Source organism: Ambystoma mexicanum, chromosome 12 (assembly GCF_040938575.1).
Source record: "Ambystoma mexicanum isolate Mex_15411 chromosome 12, UKY_AmexF1_1, whole genome shotgun sequence".
Taxonomy (NCBI): Eukaryota; Metazoa; Chordata; class Amphibia; order Caudata; family Ambystomatidae; genus Ambystoma; species Ambystoma mexicanum.
The window spans coordinates 607,150,834-607,178,686 of record NC_090936.1 but is presented as its reverse complement, the minus strand read 5'-3'; the positions used below and the strand labels follow the sequence as shown (position 1 = coordinate 607,178,686).

The window sequence follows — 27,853 nt, the reverse complement described above, 5'->3', positions numbered from 1 at the left end:
CAGCAGCGCACCTGCGCAGACTATCTGTCCCGGTTTACCCTTACCCCGGTGACTGGCTCATAACAGAGGACTCGTACGACACATGTTTTTTGAACACCCAAAAGACCGTAGACCTTCTGTTCAGTCTGGGTTTCTCTAGCAACGAGAAAAAATCCAGTCTAGTCCCCAGTCAAATAAACAATTTCTGGGAGCTCTAATCCAGATTAAAGACATCCTCGTCTTCCCCTCCAACAAGCGGGTTCAGAACATGCCTTTTCAGATCCCTCAATATGTAGCCAGTCGGGAGCTGACGGTGTGCAAGGCCATGCGTTTGCTAGGAATGATGGCGTCATGCATATACTTTGTTCCCCACGTGCGTCTGCGCATGCGTCCTATGCAAGAGTGGCTCAACAGCCAGTGGTGTTAGGCCAGCGGACAATGGGAAGATCTGGTAGTTGTCTCGGCAGCCCTCGTTCTCTCTGCAGTGGTGGTCTAGGGAAAACCATCTGAAGGGGAAAACCTTCACCACCCCTGCATTGGAAGCCACTCTCACGACAGACTCCTCTCTCATGGGGTGGGGGTGGGGGGCCCCCCTCACCTGCTTCAGCAGACAGCGCCTGGAGTGTGGTCCCCACAAGTAGCGTACAACCATATAAACTTTCCGGAGCTATTGGCAGTGTTCAAGGCATTAAATGCTTTTCAGATGCAACTACAAGGGAAGACAGTGCTGATTCTAACAGACAGCACTACAGCCATGTATTACCTGAACAAACGGGGGAACTCCCTCTTCAGGACTATGCAAGCTGTCCCAAAACATTTGGATGTGGGCTCTCAAACACAAGATGTTTCTGTTGTCCCAACATGTTCCAGGGGAACTCCATCTTCTGGCAGACGTGCTCAGCAGAGTTTTCCCTCTGCCCATAGAATACGAATGGCATCTGCATGAAGACATCGTGTCCAACGTCTTCGCAGAATGGGGCTTCCCAGAGATCGACCTTTTCGTGACTCAGGAGAATGCCTAATGCCTAGACTATGCCTCCAGGTACCCCCAGAACCGCTCCAAGTGGAACGGTCTCTGGATAAAATGGTCAGGGAAATTTGTCTACGCTCAAGCCCCCCCCCCCCCCCTCAACCCCTCCCGACTCAACAAGAAAGTGCACAAGATGCACCAGGAACCAGTTACCATGATACTGGTGGCCCCCATGTGGGCCTGCAAACCCTGGTTCGCTCACCTGATGGAAATGTCCCTCTCCCCACCAGTAAAACTACCCTGCCTATACAACATGTTGTCTAAGGACGGGGGAGACCCTTCACCCATGCCCACAAACTCTGACATTAGCAGCATGGTTCCTGAGATCATAGTTTGGGCACCTACAGCTCCCTCAGAGGTGCATGGACATAATCGGGGAAGCTAGGAAACCTAACACCTGTTATTGCCATGCCAGCAAATGGAACCGTTTTTGTTATCTGGTGTAATACCAAGGGCGTCAATCCCATCGATTGCTCACCCACACATTGTGCTATTTCTAACCCATTTGTTGGACACAGGGTTGGTCTTCAATTCCCTGAAAGTTCATCTGGCTGCTCTTTCAGCCCACACCACGTCACAACAAAAGGTGTCGTGGTGGAAGATACCGGTGATAGTCTTTATGGAAGAGGTTAAAAGAATTTATCCTCCCATTTCTCACCCAGCTCCTGGATGGGATCTAAATGTGGTTTTAACCAGGCTCATGGGATCTCCCTTTGAGCCAATGCATCAAGCAAGTCTAAAAGATCTTACTTATAAAATGGCTTTCCTAGTGGTTATCACTTCTATCAGAAGGGTTAGTAAACTACAGGCCCTTTCGGTACTAGACCCCTTTGTTACAGTCCACATGGATAAGGTAGTTTTTCCAGAATCCCACTAGCATGGCCGAAAGAAGCCTACACACACTAGATTTGCACAGGGCAGTCATGTTTTACGAGGAAAGAACAAAACCACTGAGGAGAACAAACCAATTTTTTGTTTCAGTGGCAGCTGGTAGAGAGGGGGATCCTGTCTCTAAATCGGCTATCTCAAGGTGGATTGTCAAATGCATCACACTATGTTTCTCTCTTGCAAAGAGAGAACTGCCCTTCAAGCCTAGAGCACATTCTACTCGGGGCACTTGGGCATCCATAGCATTCATTGCAAATGTTCACCTAGAGTCCATTTGCAAAGCGGCAACCTGGAGTTCTGTACACACCTTTACAAAACGCTATTGCCTAGACACGATTTCTAGGTCTGATTCTCGGGTGGGACAAGCAGTACTAAGAGATGTTTTCTCTACTGTTCCTTCTCGCAACCCACCTACAACTCCAGGTACTGCTCGCTAGTCTATGCACAGCATGTGATTCTGAGCAGATTAACAAGCATCAGAAGACATGCATTACTTACCGTAATAGCATTTCTGATGATTGTATTTGCTTAGATTCACATGTGCCCTCCCTACCTCCCCGCTCGGGGTGGAAGGAACATAGACGTTTTACTACTTTCTCTCTTTATGCACTCACAATAGCCTTCATGGCAGAAAAAATACAATCTGAGGGACCTCGGTGCGTGAGGGATTTTTGGTACACTACACGTCACAATAGGGATAGTGTTACAGACACGCCTATGCCAACGTCCCCTTTCTGTCCCCGAAAGACAAGAAGCAATACTCCGCGGTTACCACTGGATGTCGGACCATATGCACAGCTTGTGAATCTAAGCAGATACAATCATCAGAAATACTATTACGGTAAGTAATGCATGTCTTCCCAGGTAGTTGGTGGCCTTTAAATGGCTCCAATGGTCTGAATTGTAGCTGCTGATTGCTTGATATTTTATTTATATAGCGCCTATACACAATGTGTTTCAAAGCACTTCACGGCAAGGGAGGGAACAAGGGTAAATACAATGACATTCTTACAGGCCTTGAAAAACAAGAATGTAAAATTAACTATGGTACTCTGCCTGATGACATTTCATACAGTGCAGGAGCTAAAACACAGATAGGAAGGAAATGGGAAACGGACAGATGACTATTGTACTAGGCCTGACGACATTTCAGATAGTGCTGGTGGGGACGACAAGTAAATAGAGGGTGGGAGGAGACAAACATTTGTTGCCACCATACTATCCAGGGACAATTCTGATAGAGTAAGTGCATAGAAAAAGGTAAAGGAAGGCTGGAAGAAAGAGAGGGAGAATAAAAACGGTAAGAAGAATATAACTCGGCTCCCCCTGAGAATGAGTGATATTTATGTCCGCTCTGCGGTCCCACTTCACTGTTCGCTCAGTGGAGCATATTTCTATTGGCTAATCTATGGCATGCTGTATGGCAAGATGTTGCGCTTTCAAACGATTGGTTCTGCCGCAGTGTCAAGTGCGTAGCATTCTTTTGATACGGCCGCCATGGTCATTTAGTTTTTGTGTTGTACGCCGAAATCCTCGCAAACAAACTGTTATGGAACACTGTGTCGAAAGGTAAGCATTACTTATATGTGGCAGTAGAAAGTGAAACCGTGCCAGACATTTGATGTCCTCAATGACATTTGTCTTGTCATCTTTGATATCCTGGGTGTTAGTCTTAGCAGTGCGCAGTGGTGGCACGAGTTATGGTTGCTTAGCTGACATAAAAGAAAGGGGCTAAGGATGTGATGGCGTCAGTGATGGCATCAATGACTTGTGTGGTGGCATCTTTTATGTTCAGGGTGGTAGTGGTAGCAGTGGAGAGTGCTGATGGGGAAAAATGGGTGATTAGCCTACCATGACTCCCGAATTTCAGTGGTTTTTAGATTTTACTTGTAATCATAGCGTCCTTTTTACAAAGTTTTTGTACAGAATGGTATAGGTTTTTAATAGGTCAACTTAACCATAACGTCCCTTTAACAAAGTTTTTTTTGTAGTGAATATATATTACTCACCGAAATCGTATTTCTGATGCTTGGATCTGCTTAGATTCACATGCTGTGCATAGGCCGACATCTAGTGGAAGCTGCGGAGTATTAGTTTGTTTTTCGAAACTCGAAAATGGGCGTCGACACAGGGCGTGCCAGTAATGCTATCCCTAGTGTGACGTCCACTGTACCCATGATCCCTCATGCGTCCAGGACCCTCAGATTGTTTTTTTCTGCCATACTAGTCGGAAGCATCCCACGGAGTTCGCTGGCCTTAGCCATAATTTTGCTAAATATTGTTATATTTCACCATTTTCTCCAACCCAACGTCGACTTACCGACCTTCGACACTCGACGCCGTCTGAGAAGAAAAAGAACTGTTGAGAGCTGCATGATGGAATTGGGCATCGGAAGGCCTCTGGCCTCGGCCCGGGCCTTGGAAGGCCTCTGGCCACGGCCCTGCAAGTAGGGAGAGTGGGGGGTGGTACATAATAAATAAATAAATAAATAAATATATATATATATATAATATTCCTACACACACTAGCCCGCTGCCACAGGGTGCGTATGTAGGGTACCCCTTTCCAATTCTGCCTCAAGTGCAACCGCAAGTACCCTTGGATTGACAGACATGCCACGTGTAACCTCTGCTTGCCGAGGGACCACCCCGAGGCCAACTGCAGAGCGTGTAGTCGGTTTAAACCGAAAACCCTTAAGGACCGTTCGACCAAACGTTGGGCCCACCACACCAGGCAACAAGAGGCCATGGCAGCGGAGGGCGCCTTCAGCGATGGCAGCGACACCGTGCTTTCGGACGGCGAGGGCAACGTGGCATCGAGAGACAGCCAAGTGCAAGTCCCCGACCTCGGAAGATTGTCCGGCAGGGCAGCTATGGGGAAAACCCCTGGCGACACAAGCGCTACCCACACCACTTCCACCAATCACACACAGTCCCACCGAGACTCGACGCGCACATCGAGTTCTCAGAAAGAGGCACATGGCGAACAGTCCACCAAATCGGTGTCCTCTGGGTGTTCTTGATCTAGATCGCCACATTACTCCAGGCAACCATCCAGTGTTGCCAAAAGTGCCTCGCTCCCTAAGGCAACGGGGTTCGATCGTCGGAAGACGAAGCCGACCTCTATCCCTAGGCTGCACTCCAGGAGTCGGCGTTGGCAGACCGCGTGACTGCTGTTCCCGAGTCCCGACCTCCCCACACTAGCGAGATAGGGACACTACCCCCGAACCTCGACGTCAGACGCCGAAAAGCTCCGAAGGAGCGAAAACATCGCGGAAACACTCTTCCACCCACGGGGAGGGGGAAAAACAACAAAAGAAGCATTCTCTACCTTCTTCTACACCACAGAAGCAGTCAGACAGGTCAGTCTTCTACTCCACAGAAACAGACAGACAAGTCTCGGTCTTCTGTCATTTTAACCAAGACCCCTGCACAAAGCCATAGGGCCAGTCAGGATAAAACGGGGAAACTCTCCCAGGAAAGAGTAATTCCCAGCTCTAAGGAATGGTCTAGTGACAACATACAGTTATGTCTAGGATGTCATCCTTGGCAGACTTCTATGCCAAGAATCCTGAGCACTTCCTCTCCTATACCCCTGACGAGATTACGCCCTCAGGATCTAGGGACCCGATACCCCTCAAGTAAGAAGTCCCGGGTTGAAGCACCAACACAGTCTTCGGACCCCTTCTGTATACAGCCCTACACCCGTTATGAGGATCCACCTTTTATTGAGGATCCAGATTCGGGCACGTTGGGAGACCAAACTGGGACGGGCTACTATGGGGATGACGAGGACCAAGAGGAGGACGAGGACGACCCAGAAACCTACAGGGTAGATTCCCCAGTAGACAAAGAACCCCTGGTTACCAACTCCCCTGTCGACAACCAACCTCTCCTGAACGAAGTTTTGTCCAGAGCGGCAGAACACTTACACATTGACACCCAGGGAACACAGGAAGAGAGGGACTTTGCCGAGGAATTAGTGGGAGAAAGGAGACCTGTTGCCCAGGCCATCCCTATCCTCAAATCTATATAAAGAATATACCCTTCCCTTGTAAATCCTAACCTCACCAGGGCGGTAAACCCCAGGATCGAAAAACTATTCAGGGCAGCCCAATCAGACCCGCTGTACATAAGGGGGCATCTGTAACCGGACTCCCTAGTAGTTACGAACACCCGAAAGAGGGCGGGAATGCCCCTATCATCGTCTGAAGCTCCTCCCGACAAGGAGAGCAAGAAGATTTATGGTTTGGGTAGGAAAGTAGCCTCCTTCCGCCTACCAGGCAAGGATTGCCAACTCCACCACACTACTGGCGAGTTACAACTGCCACCAGTGGGAAGAAGTCATGGCACTCATCGACTTCGCCCCAGAACCCTTAAAAAGCCAGTTGGCACGGGTTGCGTTGGAGGGAAGAGCTGTGTCCGGTTGCATCTTAAAAGCAACCTTTGATGCCGCGGATAACGCTGGCAGATTGATAGCAGAGAGCACTGTTATCAAAAGACATGCTTGGTTACAACAATCTGGGTTCAAACCCGAGACCCAAGCATCGTTAATAGACAAACTGGTGGAGCCGGATCTACAGTTTGGCAAGGCAGTAGAGGACGTGCTAAAAAAATGCCAAGGATGAGTACGAGACTCTCAAATCCCTGGGCCAATTAACCAACAAACCCCCGAATCAAAGAGGGAATGGCAATTTTCGTCACCCACGTGGCCAAAATTCCCAGAGAGGCTCCAACTGTTCCCATGGGCAGGGTACACCAGGGAACAACCAGCAGTCTGCCCAGGTTTATGGCAGGGGTAACAAAATAGGACATGGTAAGGGTAGAGGCAGCCCGAGTAGAGGCGGTGGCACGCCTCCCCCAAAACAGTGACGTTCCGTTCAGGGTCCCTTCTCACGCAGCCCCATAAGGGGGACGCATTTCCAACTTCACCCAAGCTTGGGAAGGGATCACATCAGGCAGATGGGTGCTGTCCACAGTGTCCGCAGGATACTGCATAGAACTTTTAGAGCGTCCCCGAAACCACCATCCATGACAAAGTACTCATTAGACCACCAGAAGATCCTCCTCGAAGAGATCGCCAATCTTCTAGCAAAGGACGCGATAGAACTCGTCCTGGGACACCAGGTAAACAAGGGTATTTATTCAACTTAATTCCTTGTGCCAAAAAAAGATTTGACAATGCGCCCAGTATTGGACTTACGGCCTGCAAACAAGTATGTCAAGCCCCAAAAATTTCGCATGACTACTCTCCAAGAGGTAATCCCCCTCCTAAAAAAGGAGGATTACATGGCAACATTGGACATGAAAGCTGCCTATTTTCAGATTTCCATGTTCCCAGCGCACAGAGGATACTTGCGCTTCAAGGTGGACAGTCAGCACTACCAGTTCAAGGTACTGCCCTTCGGGATAGCCTCGGCTCCAAGGGTATTCACCAAGGTACTGGCGATGGCGGCGGCACACCTACGCAGGGAGGCAATACCAGTGTACCCTTATCTGGACGACTGGCTCATCACGGGGGAGACCCCATTAATTTGCAGAACAAACATTCAAAGAACTATCAACCTCCTCTTCGAATTAGGTTTCTCCATAATCGAGAAAAAGTCAAGTCTGGTGCCAAGCACCTCCAAGCAGTTCCTAGGAGCAGTCCTAAACACACAAGAGGGGTTGGCCTTTCCATCAGAGGAAAGAATTCGAAATATACTGCTGCAAATTCCGCAAGATCAGGCCGGTCGCCAAATAACGGTACACAAAGCAATGTGTTTGCTGGGCATGATGGCGTCCTGTATTTACCTGGTCCCCCACGTGCGCATGCGTCCCATGCAAGAATGGTTGGCAAAACAGTGGTCTCAGGCAAGTGGTCAGTGGGACGATCTAGTGGTTATTTCTCCAACACTTGTACAAAGCCTTCACTGATGAACAAGAGAAAATCTGTCCAAGGGAAAACCCTTTTACGATCCCGAGATATAGGCGGTAGTCACAACGGACGCATGCCTGTCAGGGTGGGGAGCACACCATCTCCACCACACAGCTCAGGGTCTCTGGTCTCACTCAGTGGCCAAGAATCATATCAACCTGCTAGAGCTTCTGGCAGTATTCAGAGCGCTTCAAGTGTTCGAGCCCTGCCTGTTGAACCTGTCAGTGCAGATCCGGACGGACAGCACTACAGCCATGTTTTACCTGAACTAGCAAGAAGGGACTCGTTCGCCAAATCTGTCCAAGCTTGACCAGAAAATGTGGATATGGGCACTCAGACGGAACATCTTCCTGTCATCTCAACATGTTCCAGGGGATCTCAATTCTCTGGCGGACGCTTTGAGTAGAGATCCCCTCCGAGAGGAACACGAATGGTGTCTACACACAGAAATCGTAGAAGATGTCTTCTCTCAGTGGGGTTTCCCCACTATAGACCTATTCGCCACAAGCGAAAACAGACAGTTCCCAGGATTCACATCCATCCAGGTTCCCCCAACCAGGCTCCCAGGGGGAACACCCTGTGGATGAACTGGTCAGTGATGTTTGCCTATGCTTTTCCACCAACAGCCCTCATCAGGAAGGTGGTCAACAAGATGAACAGAGAATCGATGACGCTCGTCCTAGTTGCTCCCATGTGGGCGAGACAACCGTGGTTCCCACACTTACGCGGACTAGCGGTGTGCGAACCCATCAAACTCCCGGGCTGGTACAACCTACTGTCCCAGCACCAGGGTCAGAAAGTGCATCCTCAACCCAACTCAATGAACCTGGCAGCATGGCTCCTGAGGTCATAGAGTTTGGACATCTCAATTTGCCGCAGAGATGTATGGACATCCTAAGAGAATCTAGGAAGCCAAACACGAGGCACTGCTACTTTGACAAATGTAAAAGATGTGTTATCTGGTGCCAGAATAAGCAAATCAACCCAGTTGATTGCACTCCTTCCACAATTGTCACATACATGCTCCACCTGCTGGACGCAGGGTTGGTTTTTAACTCACTTAAGGTACACCTGGCAGCTCTGTCAGCATACACCACCTCCCATAACAAGGTGTTGTGGTGGAAAGTACCAGTGGTTAAAGCCTTCATGGAAGGAGTAAAGAGACTTCACTCTCCAATTTGAAACCCACCACCAGGATGGGACCTTAACGTGGTGCTATCTAAACTCATGGGCTCCCCCATTCGAGCCCATGCATAAAAGCAGTCTCAAACACCTGACTTATAAGACAGCCTTCTTAGTAGCAATTACATCTATAAGAAGGGTCAGTGAAATTCAGGCTCTGTCAGTGCAGGATCCTTTCTTTACGGTTCATAAAGATAAACTGGTTTTACGTACACACCCTAGGTTCTCACCTAAGTTTATTTCTAAATTTCACGTGAACCAGTCCATCGAGCTTCCGGCTTTCTTCCAAGACCCACAAAGCTCAGCTGAGATGAAACTACACACCCTAGACGTGCGTAGGGCGGTCCTACACTATGTAAACAAAACCGGACCGCTAAGGAAAACAGACCAACTGTTTGTCTCCGTAGCTAAAGGCAAAGAGGGAGATAGCGTCTCTAAAGGTGCCATCTCCAAGTGGATTGTTAACTGAATCCAGCTGTGTTACTCCCTTTCTGAAAAAACTTTGCCTTTCACGCCAAGAGCCCACTCTACAAGAGGCATTGGGGCCACTCTGGCTTTCGTTGCAAATGTACCCATTGACACCATTTGCAAGGCAGCTACTTGGAGCTCTATTCACACTTTTACTCAGCACTACTGCATTGACACCCATTCCAAGACAGAAACTCAAGTGGGACAAGCGGTTCTAAGACATTTATTTGCTCATGACCCTTCTCACATCCCACCTCCTTCTTCTAACACTGCTCGCTAATCTATGCACAGCATGTGATCTAAGCAGATTCCACAAGCCTCAGAAGGGATATATTACTCACCGTAATCGTATTTCTGGTGCTTGTAGCTGCTTAGATTCACATGCGACCCACCCTTCCTCCCCTCTGAGAGAAGGCGCATGGATGCTTGTAGTCTTATCTATCTGCTTGGATAATCTGTACTTGCGCTACTCCTCATGCTACCTCATGTCAGGAAAAATACAATCTGAGGGTCCTGGACGTGTGAGGGATCATGGGTAGAGTGGACGTCACACTAGGTATAGTATTACTGGCACGCCCTGTGTCGACGCCCATTTTCGAGTTTTGAAAAACAAACTGTAATACTCCGCAGCTTCCACTAGATGTCGGCCTATGCTCAGGATGTGAATCCAAGCAGATGCTAGCATCAGAAATACAATTACGGTGAGTAATGTATCCCATATGTATGTATCGCAGGTGCCAACCTGGAAGCTGTATTTCCCAATACATCTGAACGTCATAACTGCAATGTTCAGCCAGTGGGTCTGCATCACTGTTCTCATCTGAGGCTCTTCTTGGTGAGGCTTGCATGTCTTTGACGACCATGCCAAAATAGATAAGTGTTTCTGTTTTTCATCTCCCCTCATCAAGTGAGAAATCATGCACTGCAGCCTTCTTCGAACCTACAACAAGACATATTGATTTTTCTATGTTATCTTGAGATCTAATCCCTTCAAAAAGTTTCCATAAGCGTTGATCAATCCCTTGGGACTTCTAGGGGTCCTTGGTAGCAGGATTGTCATCTGTGTAGCTAAGTGGCATTGGCACCCCCCACTGCAGTTGGTGCATCAAAGTTTTTACCAACCAATACCTTTTCTAAAGCTTTGATATGTAAATTGAGCAAGGGGCTGGGGGGGGCGCAAGACGCAGCCGTGCGCTCTACCCTGGGGACCTGGTACATTCACCCCGCTGTGACGAATCGAATGCCTGCTGCAGTCCCATGATGGCGGAGGATGAGTACGTTCAGGAGATGGCTTGGAACATTTGCCTCTTTCAGAGATTACGATAACTTTGCTCATTTACCATGCCAAAAGCCGACAATAGGTCCATAAAGGTCTGGTAAACGGTATTTTCTGCACAAGGTAGTATTTAGCAGTCAAAAAGTATAAGCAGGCGACCTGTTCCATAGTTCCAACACCTTTTTTGAATCCTCCTTGCGTAGTGGCAACGACCTTATTTTCCTCAGCCTAAGATAAAAATCTCATATCGCCATGCCAAAGAGATTTGAGGTGGAGTCAAGCAGGGACATAGGGCAATGTGTCTTTATTTTTTAAATTTTTTAATAGATGGGAATAATTAGTATCATGTGCCAGCTATCAGGAATGTGGCCGGTCCGCTAGATATATATATATATATATATATATATATATCTACCTATCCAGAGTAGTTTTTTAAAAAAAAATTTTTTTAATTTATTGCACGCTGGCAGTCTGTCGACATGGAAATCTTTAAATAAAGAAGTTTTGGGAAAAACAGCACCTGTGTGACCGTGCCTTTCTTACATTGTCGAAGAAATGGACCCTGGAGTGCACAGCAGGAAACCAGGCCTTTTCCCATTCTTTATACATGTATACATATATTATTTAGTGACCGATAATGGTCAGTTGTGCTAGACAAGTAATCCCATCTCTGTCTAAATCTGGCCATGTGCAAAAAAGTAGGGTGAACCATTCAGTCCCCTATTTTATGAACAATGTTGTATGTCATACTAGGGCAACCTATTTATTATGAACCCTACGGTTTACTTTGGCGCCTACACTTATTACATGGACTTTGACACCCCTGAAGAAATAATCTATGAGAGTAATGAATCGTGATCATGTGTGGCACAGTCATGGATATAACGCCAGCGCGTTCTATAACTAATGTGATGTACTTGGGCATGAACAGGGATGGAATCCCATATGTTTCTTTAAGGTCCTCCCTTTTTGAAAGACTCCTTTCGCTCCTATACTAACATCACCAATTGTTTGTACTGTGCATATTGTCTTTAGGAACCATTCATAACGGTTTATAGAAGTAAACCATCACAAATGCTAGTCCATGGCATATACAGCTCTGTTTTTTTGTTATAATAGTATGCAGTACATGATGGAGTTCAAAACAGATCACTTCTGTTTATTAAAGTAACAATGGTGCAACAAGGGAAAATTGCTATTTCTGTTTCTGATGAAGTTCTCTGATGCACTTCTCACTTCTCTTGTGTTTTTCTGTAATGAGCTCATGGATGCTTCTGTTTGGTAGCAAGGGTATATTTTATGTTGCTGTTTTCTTTTTTTGGCGGTATTTACCTGTTTTTAGGTAGTAAAAGTGTCTGGTATGCAGTTTATATGTAGCGCTGACCATTTTCATATAAGGAGCTCAATTTGTCTGATCAAAACTCATGGACTCATCTTGTATACGTATGCATTGGCGAAACCCTCTTAGCCACTATATTAAAATCAGAAATATGCAAGGTCCTGACATTACTCTGTGCTTTTAAAGAGCACTGCTGTTGCGTGATGCAGTACACATTTGGAGCAGGTAGCCTTCCAGATTCATGCTGTAAAAAAGTTACTTACCTGTAACTCTTCCCACCTTCATGCCTGCTATCGAGTCACGTGCCATAACATGTCTTCCACCCTGTGGCCACCTGCTCCTTCTCTGCACTTTCTCTTTTTTATTTTTTTGAAACTTTATTTTGAGTTTAAATATTACAACATTACAGGAAATATCAACAAGATTTCAAAAACTATATACATAATTACGACAGTGTATAAACAACCCCCCCCTCATAGTCACACGGTTCACATTATACAAATGTCAGATTCAATACATTGCTAGACATTTTCCCCAAATCTTCGTAAATAACCCATTCATGCCTTGTTTCCTAAATAAAAAAAAACGTTTCACATCTGTCAGGTTATGCATTTCATTAAACCAGACCTCCTTTTCTAAAGTAATATTAGATTTCCAATTCTTTAGGATGATTTCTTTTTTTCAACCATGGCACCTCTAAATAACCACTTCATTTTGCATTTTCTCCTTTAACAAAAAAGGAGCCATAAAAAAGAATGCCTGGGTGCAGAAGGCGCAGCCTTAAGATGTTGATCTTGCTGTTCTCTATCCATTCTCCTCACTTTTGCAAATTCCCTTTTTTCCGCGCTTTCTGGAAAAAGGGATTACTCGACATTAATGTACTTTTAAATGGGTCCCACATGGCCTTACAAATGCCCAGACTTCAAAGTGTAGTTCAAGGGTTTTTATTGACTGCAAATTAAGGCTAGCCCAGCTGTTTTTCATGAAGGAGATTCAATATCTGTAATTATTTAACAATACAAGTTTGATGGTACCTGCATTTGCAATCTTTGTCTTGTGGATCATTATGGTATTATCCTGTTTATGTGAATGTTTGTAATGTATCTGTTTTCACAGGATGATCCTCCTTATGATAAGGGGGCCTTCCTTATTGAAATCTGTTTCCCGGCCGAATACCCATTCAAGCCTCCCAAGGTAACCTTCAAGACCAAGATCTACCACCCGAATGTTGACGAAAAAGGACAAGTTTGCTTGCCAATTATCAGCGCTGAAAACTGGAAACCAGCTACTAAGACCATTCAAGGTACTCTGGGCTGGGACATCATACACACATAGCCTCCAGTTTGCAAACCTATAGTTAAAGTAATGTGTGCTGTGCAGTAACATGCACACACAGTGGCATGGGGCCTACTGTGCACAGTCAGGCTGACCATGTATTGGTAGCTATGGGGCACATAAGCCCCGCAAGCATACACACCTAATGGGGCCTGGAGCCTGCTATGAATACCTGCTTGATCACTCACTAATAAGTAAAGGGCATTTTTCTTTTGAGGAGGTAGATCTCTTTACGACTTGCATTCACTCCCCATGACTACATTGTTACCAACTCCTTTTACTTTACATTTTCCAGTTTCGAGGTTTTGTGCGCATCTGTTTTGTAATGACTTGCAAGGAAAGCTGGCAGATGAAAAGACACATTTAAGTGTTAAAACTGATGAAAACACATGCCATCAAGGGGTACACAAGGTCCACAGGAACAGAGCTCAGTATGGGCCCTACAGTGAGCCACCAGGTAAACTATTTCACTGATGGTTATGCCCAAGTGACTATACCTACTTCTCCTTCATGGGATTTTTAATATTCAAGAATCTTGAACGTCTCGTCCTGTGTGCAGGTCTCGTAATACTTAATTGGAGAGGGAACCTTAGAACTTACTATATTTAGCACTTAGATCTGCTGCTCACCCACGAGCACGGACACTCCAGCACCAACCTCACTCCATCTTCCCCTTCCTTTCTCTCTGCACTTACACATTCTGAATACTCACAAGGCATAGTAGATTCGTCTTTATCCTCCAGTGTATATATTGTTTTTCAATCCCATGTTCCCTTCCTGTTGCCATGTGGGTGCTTTGAAACATAGTTTACTTGTTGTAGAAGCGCCTAATAAATCCACAATATCCCTTTTCATTTTGAGCAAAAGGCTAGCTAGCTTTCATTTTTTTTCTAATCTGAATTTACGATGAACTTCTAGATGCACAATAAAGTTGCTTAAAAATTGCCTATTTCCCTCCATCTCACCGTGCAAAAAGGGGAAAAGAAATGGGCAAATGGTCTGCCATGTAATAATGAATGTAGAGCAGTGCCACTTACAGCCAGGCTGCCTACCATGTCATCCCATGGGGCAGAACAGTTGCAGTTCAGTTTTTCCAACTGAAGTCAGGACCTCTGAGCATTCTCTTTTCAGCTTAACTTTAATTAAGAGAAATATCCATAATTTTTTCTTCACAGGTCTATTCCAGGGGCAATGTAGGCTCGCTTTGACAAACAACCTCCATAAAAACAAATGAAACACATCATACAAAAATATAATGTTTAAAGTGCTTAATAAAAGAAAGCAAACCCACCAAGGTATCAATAAAAGATAGTAAATAATGATTCCTAATTTTTAGGGCTTGCCCAAAATATGACTATAATTTCCAACTTATTAGCAGTGAGCCTGCCCTTAATAAGTGACGAAATGCTGGACCACACTGAGAAAAGCTGGCCTCCTGTCAAATGTCTGCCAGCGTTCTAGATCTAACATGCGAATAGGCTAGACAAGACTATGAAATGCAGCAGATCCTCACAAGGCGCGGAGCATATACGAATTTTTTTTTCGGATTCAAGGGCTGACCACACCTCACCGCAGTAACTCTTCTTAGAGGGCTACAGTTAAAACCTGGTCTTTTTTAACTTGTATTCTATTGGCATTTTATCATGGTACAACATTATATCGCCCTCCCTCCCCTCACCCTTCCTACCCCTGGCCCTGCCCAACAGACATTTCAACATATCCCTTCTCCTGTTCTCTGAAAGTCACGCATTTTGCCCAGTTGTGGTAGTCTCTGGCAGAACACACCTGTCTAGGTGCCGCTTCCCCGCTCCCTCCCCTAAAAGTTCCATATTTTACCCACCCATTCATGCTCAGACGGAGCGTATTTCGGCTTCCATTTTTGTGCCACCAACAACATTGCAGCCACCAGTAAAATTGCATATGCCTTGTTTTGCCCCTTTGAAGGTAGGTTCCCCAACCCCTCTCCCACTCCTAACAAGATGGCCTCCCGCAGGTTCCCAGGTTCCTTGAGATGTGGGACCCAAATATAGTTTCTATTGCTGCACCCACCATAAACCAAAAGGGCTGTAACACCGGGCATTCCCACCAGATGTGTTTCCATGATCCCTCCGCTCCACAGGCCCTCCAGCACTGCCTGATGTGTGAGGCTAGAATCTTTGCAATTTCACAGGTGTGAGGTGCCACTGAATCATCACTTTAACCCACATCTCCTGCACCTCGATGGCCCTAGTGAGTCTAGGAATATCCACCCACAATTAAGTCCACTGCCCCTCCTCCAAATGATGGCCCACAGTGTTTTCCCACTGTCAAGTAGGGCCATTTTGGGAACTGTAAGACCTCTGTCGCAATTCTGTACGGCGAGTTCACCAGGTGTTTGTTGCCTGTGTCAGAGGTAACTTATTTCTCTAAGGGAGTGAGATCTCTAGTGGCCGCAGTTCTGATCTAGGGGTTCAAGAGCCAGTGTCTCAGTTGTACATATTGGCATCCCTCCCCTTGCCCTATCCCAAAGTCCCTCTTGCATTTCTCACTTGGGTACATATGTTTAGGTCTGTCGTACTTTGGGTGCCACAATACTTCCTCTAGTGCCCTGCCCACCACTGCCCTATACATCAGACACCAGATTTTAGCGCGATTGCCCAGGAACCACTCCCTAACCACTCTAATTTGCGCCACTAATTAATAGAGATGGAAATTCAGAACCCCCCATCACCACTTTGCTTTTGGGGACAGTAAGTAGTTTCATAGACTCCCTGGGTGTTTTATGGTTCCAAAAGAATGCTTCCACATGTCTTTGCAGGCCCCTGAAGAACCTCTGGGGGACCTCCACCAGAATGGCCATAAAGTGATAAAAGATTTTAGGTTGGATCACCATTTTTAACACATTGATTCTCCCCAGCCATGAGATGGGCAACTGACCCCATTCAGTTAGTAGGTGTCTCACTGTCTCTAGTAAGGGGCTATAATTAGTCCGTTAGAGAGTCTCCAAAGAGCCGGTGATCTGCACCCCCAGGTTTTTTACGCTGACATCCGACCACCTGTACGGCACCAAGCCCCTCAGCATATGAGCCCCAGAGGGAGGGTCATATAAGGTAAGCATTTCCGACTTGCGCATGTGATTTTTATTCCTGCCACCGAATAGTTCAAACTCCCTCTCTATCGCAGTGAGTGTCGTATCTGGGTCCAAGATCAGAAGGAGTAAGTCATCCGCCCATGAAGTGACTTTGTGCTCCTCTCCCCCAAAGGTGATCCCTCTTATGTCCTAAGTGGCCCTGATTCTCGCCAGGAGCGGTTCCATGTGAAGTGCATATAGTAATGATGATAGCGGGCACCCTTGTTTGGTGCACCTGGAAACTTGTATTTCCCAGGAGAGGTGTACGTTATTTGCCAGGCACAGTAGAGGCATTTGATCATTTGCTCTGACCATAGCCAGTAACTTTGACCCAAATCCCATGGACTCTATTTTCCAAAAGAGAAACCACCATTCTACCGGGTCGAAAACTTTCTCTGCGTCCAACACTAGCATCAGGGATCTGGCTTTATTGACCTTTTCAATTTGGCACCCCCTCCTTATATTATCAAAGTTTTATCTTTGCTTGATGAAATCTGACTGGTCGGGGTTGATTGGTTTTGGTAGATATTTTTCCAAACGTGTTGCTAGTACTTTGGTGTCGCTTTTCACGTCCAAGTTGATGAGCGCGATGGGGCGATACGAGCCACATAGTGTAGGCTCCTTGCCTGGCTTCGGAAGGAGAATTGTTGGGGAGAATTTTCAGTTCTGTGCCATTTCCCTTTAACCTTGGAGACCCTCAGCTCTTTTGCTGGACTCAGGGATTTTTAATTTGAACTCCTGAGTTAGTGGGACTTTTTTCTCACCCTCGTGTGTTTTTTCTGACTAGGCTTTTTGGGTTTCTTGCTGTTTAATGAGTCTGGTAAACACCATAGACATCTGCTTTTTGCATGGACACACCGCACCTTTGTTTAACTACAAGTTCTTGGGTCAACTACTGTTTCCAAGAATAGTAAGATGACTCCTATCTTACGTACTGTTTTCTTTTGTGGGTCCAGCACACACCACCCTATGTGGAGTGCTGGGGGGTTGCATAGTAACTCATTTATCACACTTATGTAAGATTCTGTTACACTAACTAACTTGAATGGCTGGTGGAGTGGTTTCTTTTTACTACCTTGTGTCATGTATCTGCAGGCTAATTCCTGAGCTGCAGTACAGCACCCAAGGGTGACCTTTTTCCCAAAATGGCCCCCGTCTTCTTTTTTTGCCATTTCTTGTCAGTTAGTTCATTCTGGGCTTTTACTCTCTTACTCTTATTTGAATCAGGTTTGAGTTCTTTGTGCATTTTGCCTTTTGCAGGCTTCTGCCCTGAAGCCCGACCAGACTCCAGTGTGTTTGGAAAGGCAGGAAGTGAGAGAGCGTCCCGAAACATCCCTGTCCTTTGTCTCTAGCTACGCCTGAAGGAAACCAGATCTTATTGGCCAGACATCCTGCTTGTTGATTGACAGCCTGCGGCTGCGAATGAATCGGAACTTGCTTAAAAGGCGAGGTTTTTGGGACTAAAGGCAGAGCCGGCCACTGGAGGACAACATCCGGCGAAGAAGAACTGAAGAGACGCTAGCAGCACCCTCATGTACCGCAAAGAAGTGCCCGGTAAAAACCTGCAGCTGTGTTGACCCCGTTTTTGTTCCGAATGGGAAGACCTATACGGGACGACTTCCTCCCATGGGCTGGTGGGACCAACTAGCCTTGAGATGAGCTTACTTTTGGCGGAACCACCAACATGTTGTGACTTTCCAAGGCTGCAGAATCCCAGTGGCCGGGGACCACTAACCATTGAGTGCATTGTCTTCAGAAGTGCGAATCCGGACAAAATTTTGTGGGCATCCAGAGGACACTACAGAACTGTTTGTTCTTCTTTGGCACTGAGAAAAAGATGCCAAAACCACAAAAGGATGCTGAATCGAGGAGAATCCACTGCTGCAGAGCCCCTCTCTCTCGAGTGCTGTCGCAGAAGCCCGCTAGACGTCCTCCCTTTCGTCACCATGACCAAGGACCAGGAACAAGGGTCTTGTACATGAAGGCATCCAGCTGGAACAAATTCTTCTGTTCGCAGGTACTGTGGGGATTGGGGTACATCTACCTTTTGCCAATTGTGGTGCTCCCTAGCTTGGGGAGTAAAATTTTAAACCCTTTTGAGTTGACCTCATCTCACTTGCACTGGCCTTCCAGCTTGTGCTTCTTCAAGGTGGATCCTCTTGAACTTCTGTGATTTTCTACTGAACTACTGACTATTGTAAAACATTTTCTAAGAGAGCATCAGAACTTTGAACCAACCCGTTGACTTTGGCTATCTTGGCTCCCTAAAGCCCCCCTGCTGAACCTATTGGCTTTGGCAGTGCTTGTTCCCTTACAGGTTTTAATTGCTGAACCCTATTTTTGCTGGGATAAAAGACTGCCTACCTCCCTCTGGGAGAATCTTACTGTTTCTCTAATTACAAAGTATGTTCTGATCGGACTATAACTTTTCCCTCCGTACAACACAATATTGCAATGGTGATCACAAATAAGTGTTGTTACTGTTAAATAACATCACTCGATGTGCTGGAAGAAGTTTAACATATGAAAAGTTTACTTGCCTGCTCTATTGCTCTTGTTGAATTGAATCCTAACTTTGGGATTAATGTTACTATTAGTTGCTGTTTTTTAAAGATTTTCTGTGTGTGTGTGTGTGTGTGTGTGTGTGTGTGTGTATTATGCTATAACTTGAAGTGTGTACGTGTTTACTTGGATAACTGTATTTTTCTGATTTCATTGTACAGGTCTAGAGCTCATATTACCCCTCTTAAGATAAGCCTGGCTGCTCAGTCACACTACCAACTTGTGTAGTGCAGGCCTATATTAAAAGGTGGGTTACCTAATATCAAGTGATGAGTCTTGTAAAGTCCCACACCAGTTGGACCCTACAAATTCTTACCGAACAGGAATAACCTTGGCTTCTTGCATGGACGGAGTAATTCACCCAGAGCTACCAAAGGAATTGAACAAAGTGACCAATCGGGTGATCAGAGCAAAACGTGCTCTTTTAATTAAACATTTGTCAAACAAATGTTTGCTCCAAAAAGATAGTCCTGCATGGTATTGATTCCAAGTACAATATGTCTAACTTCAAAGGTTGAATTCATTGCTCACACGCAAATCTTGAATAGTAGATCTCAAACATGCTTTAAAGTAGCTTAACAGAGTCTGATCTGGTGGTGGGATTTGAGTGACACTATCCGTTAATTCCCAACAACTGCTTAACATGTTGGAACCATGGAATAGAAGATGCACCTGTTTTGACATAGGAGCTCCCTAATAATAAACTGGATTAAAGCGGCACTAGGATTAGATCAAACACATAATCTTTGAATGGCGGGTTCAAGAGGGATATCATCCACCAAGTAATGCAGGCCCAACTCAATATGCACTGTGTACTTGGAGGCAGATCTTGGGAGAACCAGCAATTTCTTCAGGAAATCATTCACTGTAATTCGTATAGAGGATGCATCAGAAAATCCCCACAGTGTGGCACCATATTTTGCAAAGGATTAGTTTTCATATTGTACACCTTCAGAATCGTATTCAAAGGCTAAGTTGTTATACAACTTGGTAACTGCAATGGGCTTCTTACCTGAAGAGCAAAGAAGAATAGCAGACTCAGCAGTGTTAACCTGTAGATCCAACTGGTTTATAAATAAGGTGTATTTCGTAATCCAGTGTTGCAAACCTCTGGGAATCAGTGCTAATATGATATGATATGATATGATTGGTTATTTCTCCAGCATTGGATCTTTCACGGATTTACATGCTTAGAATATTCCCCGTCGTCAGGCTGGGAATCCTCAGTAAGTTATATAGACCTTTTCCATAGGAAAAATTCCGACACTTTTGTGTCCCATCTATGTCGTTTTGGGCCGCGCACGCCGGCGCCACTAGGACGTAGGGGTATATATAGCTCTGCCCTCGCGGCTCCCTCAGATTTCAACCGTCTTCCAAAGTGGTGGGATTACCTCGCGTATCTGCTATTTGGTTAGGTTGTACTTTCTACTTCTGCGACTGTTCTTCTCAAGAGAATGTCTGGAAAGGCGTTGTTTCATCCGTGTGCTAAGTGCGGTTTTAAGAAGTTCAGAGAAACATTCGAAGGCCTCCTCCTCTCACAAAACGCCATCTTCTTCCTCATCTAAAAAGGAGAGAAAAGGACCATCTAAATCCTCCTCAGGAGACCGTCATAAGTCCACCTTGAGTCGAGAGGCCACGGCCAGCAAGTCGGCCCCAAAAGCGGCGGGAACACCTCAAGGCCTGGCGCCACTGGCTTCATCGGCGGCTCCTCCCGCATGTCAGACTGCGGCGGTAAGAAACATATCGTCGACGGTGGTCCCGTCGATGGGATGGCAACCGGAGGTTTTTGATCCCGTCCCGCCGGAGGCCCTGCTTCAACCAGAGGCGACTTTCTCCATCTCGTGGGCTGACGAGGAACGCGACACGGTCGCGCGCCCAACCGATCGGGGTCTGCAGCCGACCAGCGCAATGTCGCTCTTGGGTGTGGGTTCCATCCCTACAACCTCATTACTGAACCCCCAGGCGGTTCTGTCCTTGGAGATGCTAAATACGGCAGAGGTTCTTAAGTTGGAGTCTGGCGAAAAGTCTCGCAACTCCAACTTTAGTAGGTCACAAAGAGCATTGGCACTAAAGTTAGCAAAAGACAAGAACCTGATTATTAGACAAGCAGATAAGGGAGGAGCGATTGTGTTGATGAACCGTAGTGATTATGTAAGAGAATGTGAAAGACTGCTATCTGATGATGTGAGTTACTTGAGACTGGCTAATGACCCCTCTGCCAAACTCAAAAATTATCAAAGAAAAGGTGACTGCAGCTTTTGATGCCGAAATGATTAGTAAGCAAGAATTTGAATTCCTGATTAGGGATCAAGGAAGAGTACCTGTTTTTTACATCTTGCCCAAAGTACACAAGAGACTTGTTGATCCCCCTGGTAGACCTATAGTGTCTGGTGTGAATTCGATTTTGGAACCTTTGTCCAAATTTGCAGACTTCTATTTGAGACCGTTTGTTTTGAAAATGAAAAGCTATTTACGAGACACCACTGATGCTATTAATAAATTGGAAAACATTGAGTTTATTCCGGGCCAGTCCTTGCTGATAGGCTTGGACATTCAATCTTTGTACACTGTGATACCCCAAAGAGCCACTTGGGGTGGTTGAAGAAGTGTGGATGAATAGAGAGGATGGCCATCCTGTGAGTAATGCTTTCATTCTGTGGTGCACAGAGTTTGCCCTGACTAAAAAACATTTTCAATTCCAGGGTTCTTTCTTTCAACAGATTGAGGGTACAGCCATGGGTGCTGCCATGGCCCCGAATTTAGCCAATCTTTATTTCGAGTATTTTTAAAAGGCAGTAATATACCCAGCCACCAACCCTTTCAGCAATCATTTGAGGAAGTGGCTGAGGTATATAGATGATATACTGATCATATGGGATGGCTCAAGAGAAGAGGCAGATTGTTTTGTGACATGGCTTAACCAACAAAATCGGTTTCTGAAATTCACTGGGTCTATATGTGATTGTGAGACTCATTTTCTAGACATCACCATTTTCCATCACAATGGTTCTTTAAAAGTGAAGCCTTGTAACAAGACTACTGATAAGAACTCTTTATTGCACTTCAATAGCCACCATGCTAAACATTTAAAGAACAATTTGCCATTTGGACAATTTTTGAGGCTGAAGCGCAATAGTAGTCTTAAAGATGATTTTGCCCGAAGTGCGGATTGTCATGATCTCTGCTTCCAAAAGGTCAGGGTTTTCCCAACTCCCTTGGAAGCAGATCCATAACCCAGGTTCCGAGTGCCAACCAGTCCCAACTGGGACCTTTTGGACCCAGTCCTGGCGCCAGTGGCACCAGGCTCATAAATATGCCCAGTCCCAGCGCTGGAAGCGCCGGGCTCATAATGCTTGGGTGGACTTACCTGCAGCAGACCATGCTGCTTACTTGCCTGCCAGTTGAGCCTCTGATCCTCTTCTGTTTGGAACTACTTTTCCTGTTGGGTGGGGCAGGAGCCACTCCCTAGATTCAGAACACTGGAACTCTTCTGGAAAGCAGGAACTCTTTTCTTACCTAGGGGTGGCTGTGGAAGGAGCTACCTAAGCACTACAGGAGGCTATTTAAACCACACCCGATGGATGAATCTTGCTTTGCGTTATTCTGCATCCTCTGCAGCAGAACGCTAATCGTGTCTTCTGCATCTGATCCTGGGCCTAAGGAAAAAGGCTTACCATCCTGAATCCAGTCTTCAGCAACACCTATAAAGACAAGAAAGAACAGGTTAGCATTACGGTCTTCAGTGACAGCTCTTCACTTACCTGGTCCATCGGCTGTCACCAACGCCTCGCGCTGCATTCCGGCATCTGAAAGACAAAGGCTTACCTACTCTTCGTGCGCTCCAGAGGTCTTCGGCGCTGCATCCCGCATCTGAAAGACAAAACAAGGTGCGTTTAAAGACATTGGGGAACTTTAATACTCACGTGCCATTACTCCTTTCCACATCTAACCCAGTGGGTATTCCGGCACCCTGCAGCCGCTCCGAACTTGTACCTGCAAAATAAAAAGACAGTTAGAGCGCATCGTGAAGCAGGCAACAAGCGCTTACTTACGTGCTTCCAGGCGCTTCTATTCATCACATGGGCTCCATCTTCAACTCTCTTCAGCCCGTCATCCGCCATCGCCGGAACCCTGCAAAACAAGAAATATCATTACTAAATACTTTAAAGACATTAGAATTACTCGAAACTTACCGTTCGTGCAGTAAACGACAGACAGCAGTCCTCTGAAGTCAAGAGGCCTGCTCCCCTTATCCAGTGAAGAAACTGGTTACAGCACCCTGCCCCGAGGCAGATGGAGAGCACGGCGTTCACTTACCTAAGACATCTTACCCTTCGAGTCAGACATACAGTGCACAGAGGTCCAGCCCAAAGAGCCAGCCGTGTGTTACACATCACCTTTGAAGATACGGTATACGCCCAGTCAAGACCGGCGCCTCTACGGGAATCAGGTGAGCGTTACACAGATGAATTGACCAACAAGTTGTTGGCCAAAGGCTATCCGCCTAGAGTTATAAGAAATGCCTCAAAAAGAGCTTACAATAACAATCGTGAGGCACTTTTGGAGAAAAGTAGTAGGCCAATTAAAAAGATTGGCACTGTATTTGTTAATACTTTCTCAAATTTGTCCTACAAAATCAAAAATATTGTGATGAAAACTTGGAAGAAAATATATTGTGGTAAAGAAGTGTTGCCTCCCCTAGTGGCTTTTAGAAAAAGCCAGAATTTACGAAATATTTTGATCAGAAATGATGTGACAGAAATGCAGATACCACCAGCTAGGCAAACTAGACTGTGGGGTTTGCCTGAAGTAAAAGGACATTTTCCATGTGGGAATTGCAGCATGTCTGGACAAACAAAAGAAACTAGATTATTGCAAATTCTACCTGATAAGTGGGTCTTCACTGAAATGACGAATTGTAACACAGCTAATGTTGTATATTTGATCACCTGTCCATGTGGCCTACATTATGTGGGAAAAACAAATAGGCAATGTAAAGTTCGAATGGTGGAACATCGCAGCTGTATCAAGAATCAAGTGATAACTGCCCCTCTTGTGAAACATTTTATTGAAAAGAAACATGGTTTCAATGACTTCACATGGCTGATTTTGAAAAAGGTGCATGGAAATACCAAAATTGAAACAGATCGAAAATTATTGTATTTAGAGCAAAAAATAATTTTCAAATTACAAAGCAATGTGCTAGGGCTCAATGAAAGCATTGATTGGCATTTGGTTAGCCAAATATAATTTTGGACATTGTGTGATGCATATACCATGTGGGCACCCAATTTTGGTAAACAATTTGGTTTTTAGTTCAATTGATGAAGCTAGTGCAATTTACATCTTTTTGATGCGCTGAGTGTCCACTAAACTCCTCTACACCAGTTGATCCTGGGTCTGTTCCAATATGGCCCCCTTGGTTGTTGTACTCCTGATTAACTTCGAGAAGTTGAGTCCTTTTTTTTGTGTTTTTCTTTTTGTGTTGCTGCACAACCATAGACGCTTTAACAGAGTCCTTTCTTTGTGTTGCTGCGCAACCATAGATGCTTTGAGATTGTGCAGCAGCCATGGCTCCTCTGAATCTAGTGCTGGCCGAGTATGTTTGAATGCTGCAAGTGGAGTGAATAAACCCCTCTGGGTGTATAGGTGAGCACGCTACCAGCTTTTCGCCTTTGGATGTGACTCTGTGCATGATATTGTCTCCATGTCGGGACACCTTTTGCATTATTTGGTGGTTGGGGCATTTTATTTTACACTTATTTTACACATGTTGTGTGGCTATCCATTTTCCGCGTTTCTTTGACGTTGTGGAGGTTGGACAGCATGGACGCTGAGTAGTTGTCTTTACACATTAGATAACGCATGGTCTCCTCACGTGTGTGAAATATAAGCACCCCCTTCTGTTTGCCCTCTAGTCCATGTTGACGGCATGTTAGCTGAGGTTTTGGTAATGCCAGATAAATGGTGTTTACTGTTATGTTTCCATTGCTTTCCAGATTGACTCTGTACTTAATTGCTTGATCGTATGGATGTTTCCATTTCAACTTGTTCATTACTGAATTGTGAATTGCAGTCTTGATCCCTACATTTGTGGAGGTAATTTACTTTATTTGGAGCCTTGATTTTATGTGCAATGGTTTTGAAGCCAGTGTGATTTCTGGATATAACAGAGAGGTGGTCTCTGTTTATTGGTTTTGTCTTACTTAGGTGTGGCGATACTCTAGCGGACTGTGACGCTTTGTTGAAGTATTGATTTCTCATTTGGAGGGAAACCAGCAAATTTGTCATTCTGTGACGTGCTTTGAAGTTTCACCATTTAAAGGTAAATCTGCGGGTACCCTTTGGGACCCTTGTGAGTGTGGCATAATCCCTGTGCCATGCCACCATTTACATTTTGTAGTACTTCCTTCCCTTTTTGGAACTCATTAGGTTTCTCCTTTCCTTTATTTTTACAGGCTTGGAGTTTGTTTTCCTTTTACCCTCTTGGGTGCCTGAATCTACCCTTTCAACACGGTGTGGAAGAGATTAGTGGATGCTTTTAAATTTATCCCCTGAAGAATGTTCGCCTGAACTGGGCAGTTAAGAACAGAAACATGTTGGGATGCTTGTTGTTTTAGTGACGCATTGAGATTTTTTTGTGTGTTATGTTATATCTTTTGTGTCGTATAAATAAGTTATTTGATGTTTTACATTTGTTTTATATTTGTTTTTTAATGTTTAGTACACTGTGTTAGGTGAGGGTAGTGTTTTTTGTTTAAACTCAGTTTAAATTATTTGAATAATAAAGTTGTTATACATTGGTGTTAATCAGTTATAGCAGACGGTCCATTTTTTCAGGACTAGTGATGCTGGAAAACCTTAGAGTTTTTGTGTGAGGGGGTTGGAGGCAAGTAAACAACACGTATCATCTTGCTCTTTATTGTATTACATATATCTATATCCACGTTGGTGGAGTAGGATGTTTTCATGTTAATAGGGATTCTTTATACCTATTTAAACATATTAGGTGCTAAATACGCTACAGAAGCTATTACAGCGTTTGGACACACAAATACCCCAGCCTAGTGCCCCGACACGGATACAGTCTACGCCATTCGTCGACGAGCTGGGCCCGGCTCCTCGCTCGGCAACCAGGATTACGGCCGCTTCCCACGCTCCGGAAGATTGCCCTATCCTGCAAGAAGAAGGGGAACTACAGGATTCTGACCGTGAATGATCAGGTTCAGACATCTCACTATCCCCCCTCAAGGGACCCAACTTGGGACTCTGAAGCAGAGATGGAAGCTCCGAGAAGCCCGGCACAGCCATCGCCACCTGACGACGTGGGTGCATTCCATGCCATGATGAGTAAGGCGTGTTCGGAGTTTGGCCTAGTCCCTGAAGAGGAGAAAAAGGATTGTTTTCTTTTTGATCATATGGGCAAGAGAAGGAAATCCATATTCGCCATCCCGATTTTGGATCATGTCTGGCAAGAGGGCCTGAAGACCATGCGGCACCCGTTCTCTGAACCGGCAGTGAAAGGTCGTTTGGAGAAGAAGTTCAAGGCTCCTGAATCGACTCCCAAGTGCCTGACGTCTCAACCTTCGCCGGAGTCGGTGGTATCTGCGGCGGCGGCTAGAAAGGCCAGGTCTCAACATAAATGCAATAGGAAGTCCGCCATGTTGCTAGTGCGGTAAGGAGCCTCCAACCATGCTATAAACATTGCCGTCGACCTAGCCGAGTCCGGTTTTAAGCAAATCAATAATGGCATAGTTCTACGTAGACAAGCCTGGCTCAAGTGCACTACGTTCAGACCGGAGGTGCAATATAAAGTCTTGGATATACCGTGTGAAGGGGAGCAACTGTTTGATGAAAAAGTTGATGAGGCCTTGAAGGGCATGAAAGAGGATACTGACACGGCGCGGTCACTCGGAGCCCTCCAGAGTGGTAGGAATTTTCGTTCCTTTCGCCCTTTCAGAGGGGCCTCTGGTAACTCCCTGTTTGGGTCATCTAGATACCGAGGTTTCAGCAGACCCTCCTACTCGTCCCAAGGCTACAGGCGTGCGGACCAATCTTATAGAGGCAGAGATTACAAAACCTCCAGACGGCGGGGTGCCTACCCTTCGCCGACGAAAGATAAACAAACCAAGAACCAACAATGACATGTTTCAGGACGTCCTGGGGAGCCGAGTGTCTCGTCACATCGACGAGTGGGAGCGCATAACAGACCGATGGGTTTTGGACACGATTCATCTGGGCCACTCTACAGTTCAAGGGCAAGCCACCACACATTCCACCGGTGTTCTCGGCCCAGCCCCACCTTCAAATACTACTACAGGAGGTGGCGCTTATTCTGCAGAAAGGGGCTATAGAACTGGTCCCGGTGGCAGAAAAAGGACGGAGTGTACTCCCGGTACTTTGTCGTCAAGAAACCAAATGGAAAATGGCGTCCCATTCTGGATCTACGAGCACTCAACAAACTGCTCAAGAATTTAAAATTCAAAATGCTGACTCTTCAGGAGGTGATCCGATCGATACAACCCAGAGATTATTTGTCGTTGTTAGACCTTCAGGACGCATACTTCCATATCCCGATGCGTCGACGGCACAAAAGATTTCTGCGGTTCGTCGTCGGACGAACCCACTATCAGTTGATGGTCCTCCCGTTCGGTCTAAAATCGTCCCCCAGGACGTTCACCAAATGTCTGGCTCCAATAGCAGCCTGGTTAAGAAAGGAAGGTCACCATGTGTACCCTTATTTGGACGATTGGCTAGTGAGGGTACTG

The 27,853-nt window shown here is 45.8% G+C and overlaps 1 protein-coding gene across 1 annotated transcript in view; it reads left to right on the top strand.

The window, feature by feature from the left end:
- Nucleotides 1–27,853, top strand: part of UBE2L6 (ubiquitin conjugating enzyme E2 L6) — a 193,488-nt gene that overhangs the window by 113,239 nt on the left and 52,396 nt on the right. Inside the window, exon 3 of the mRNA XM_069629021.1 lies at nucleotides 13,196–13,382. Coding sequence (XP_069485122.1) covers nucleotides 13,196–13,382 — 187 coding nt within the window. The remainder of the gene's footprint in view (nucleotides 1–13,195; nucleotides 13,383–27,853) is intronic.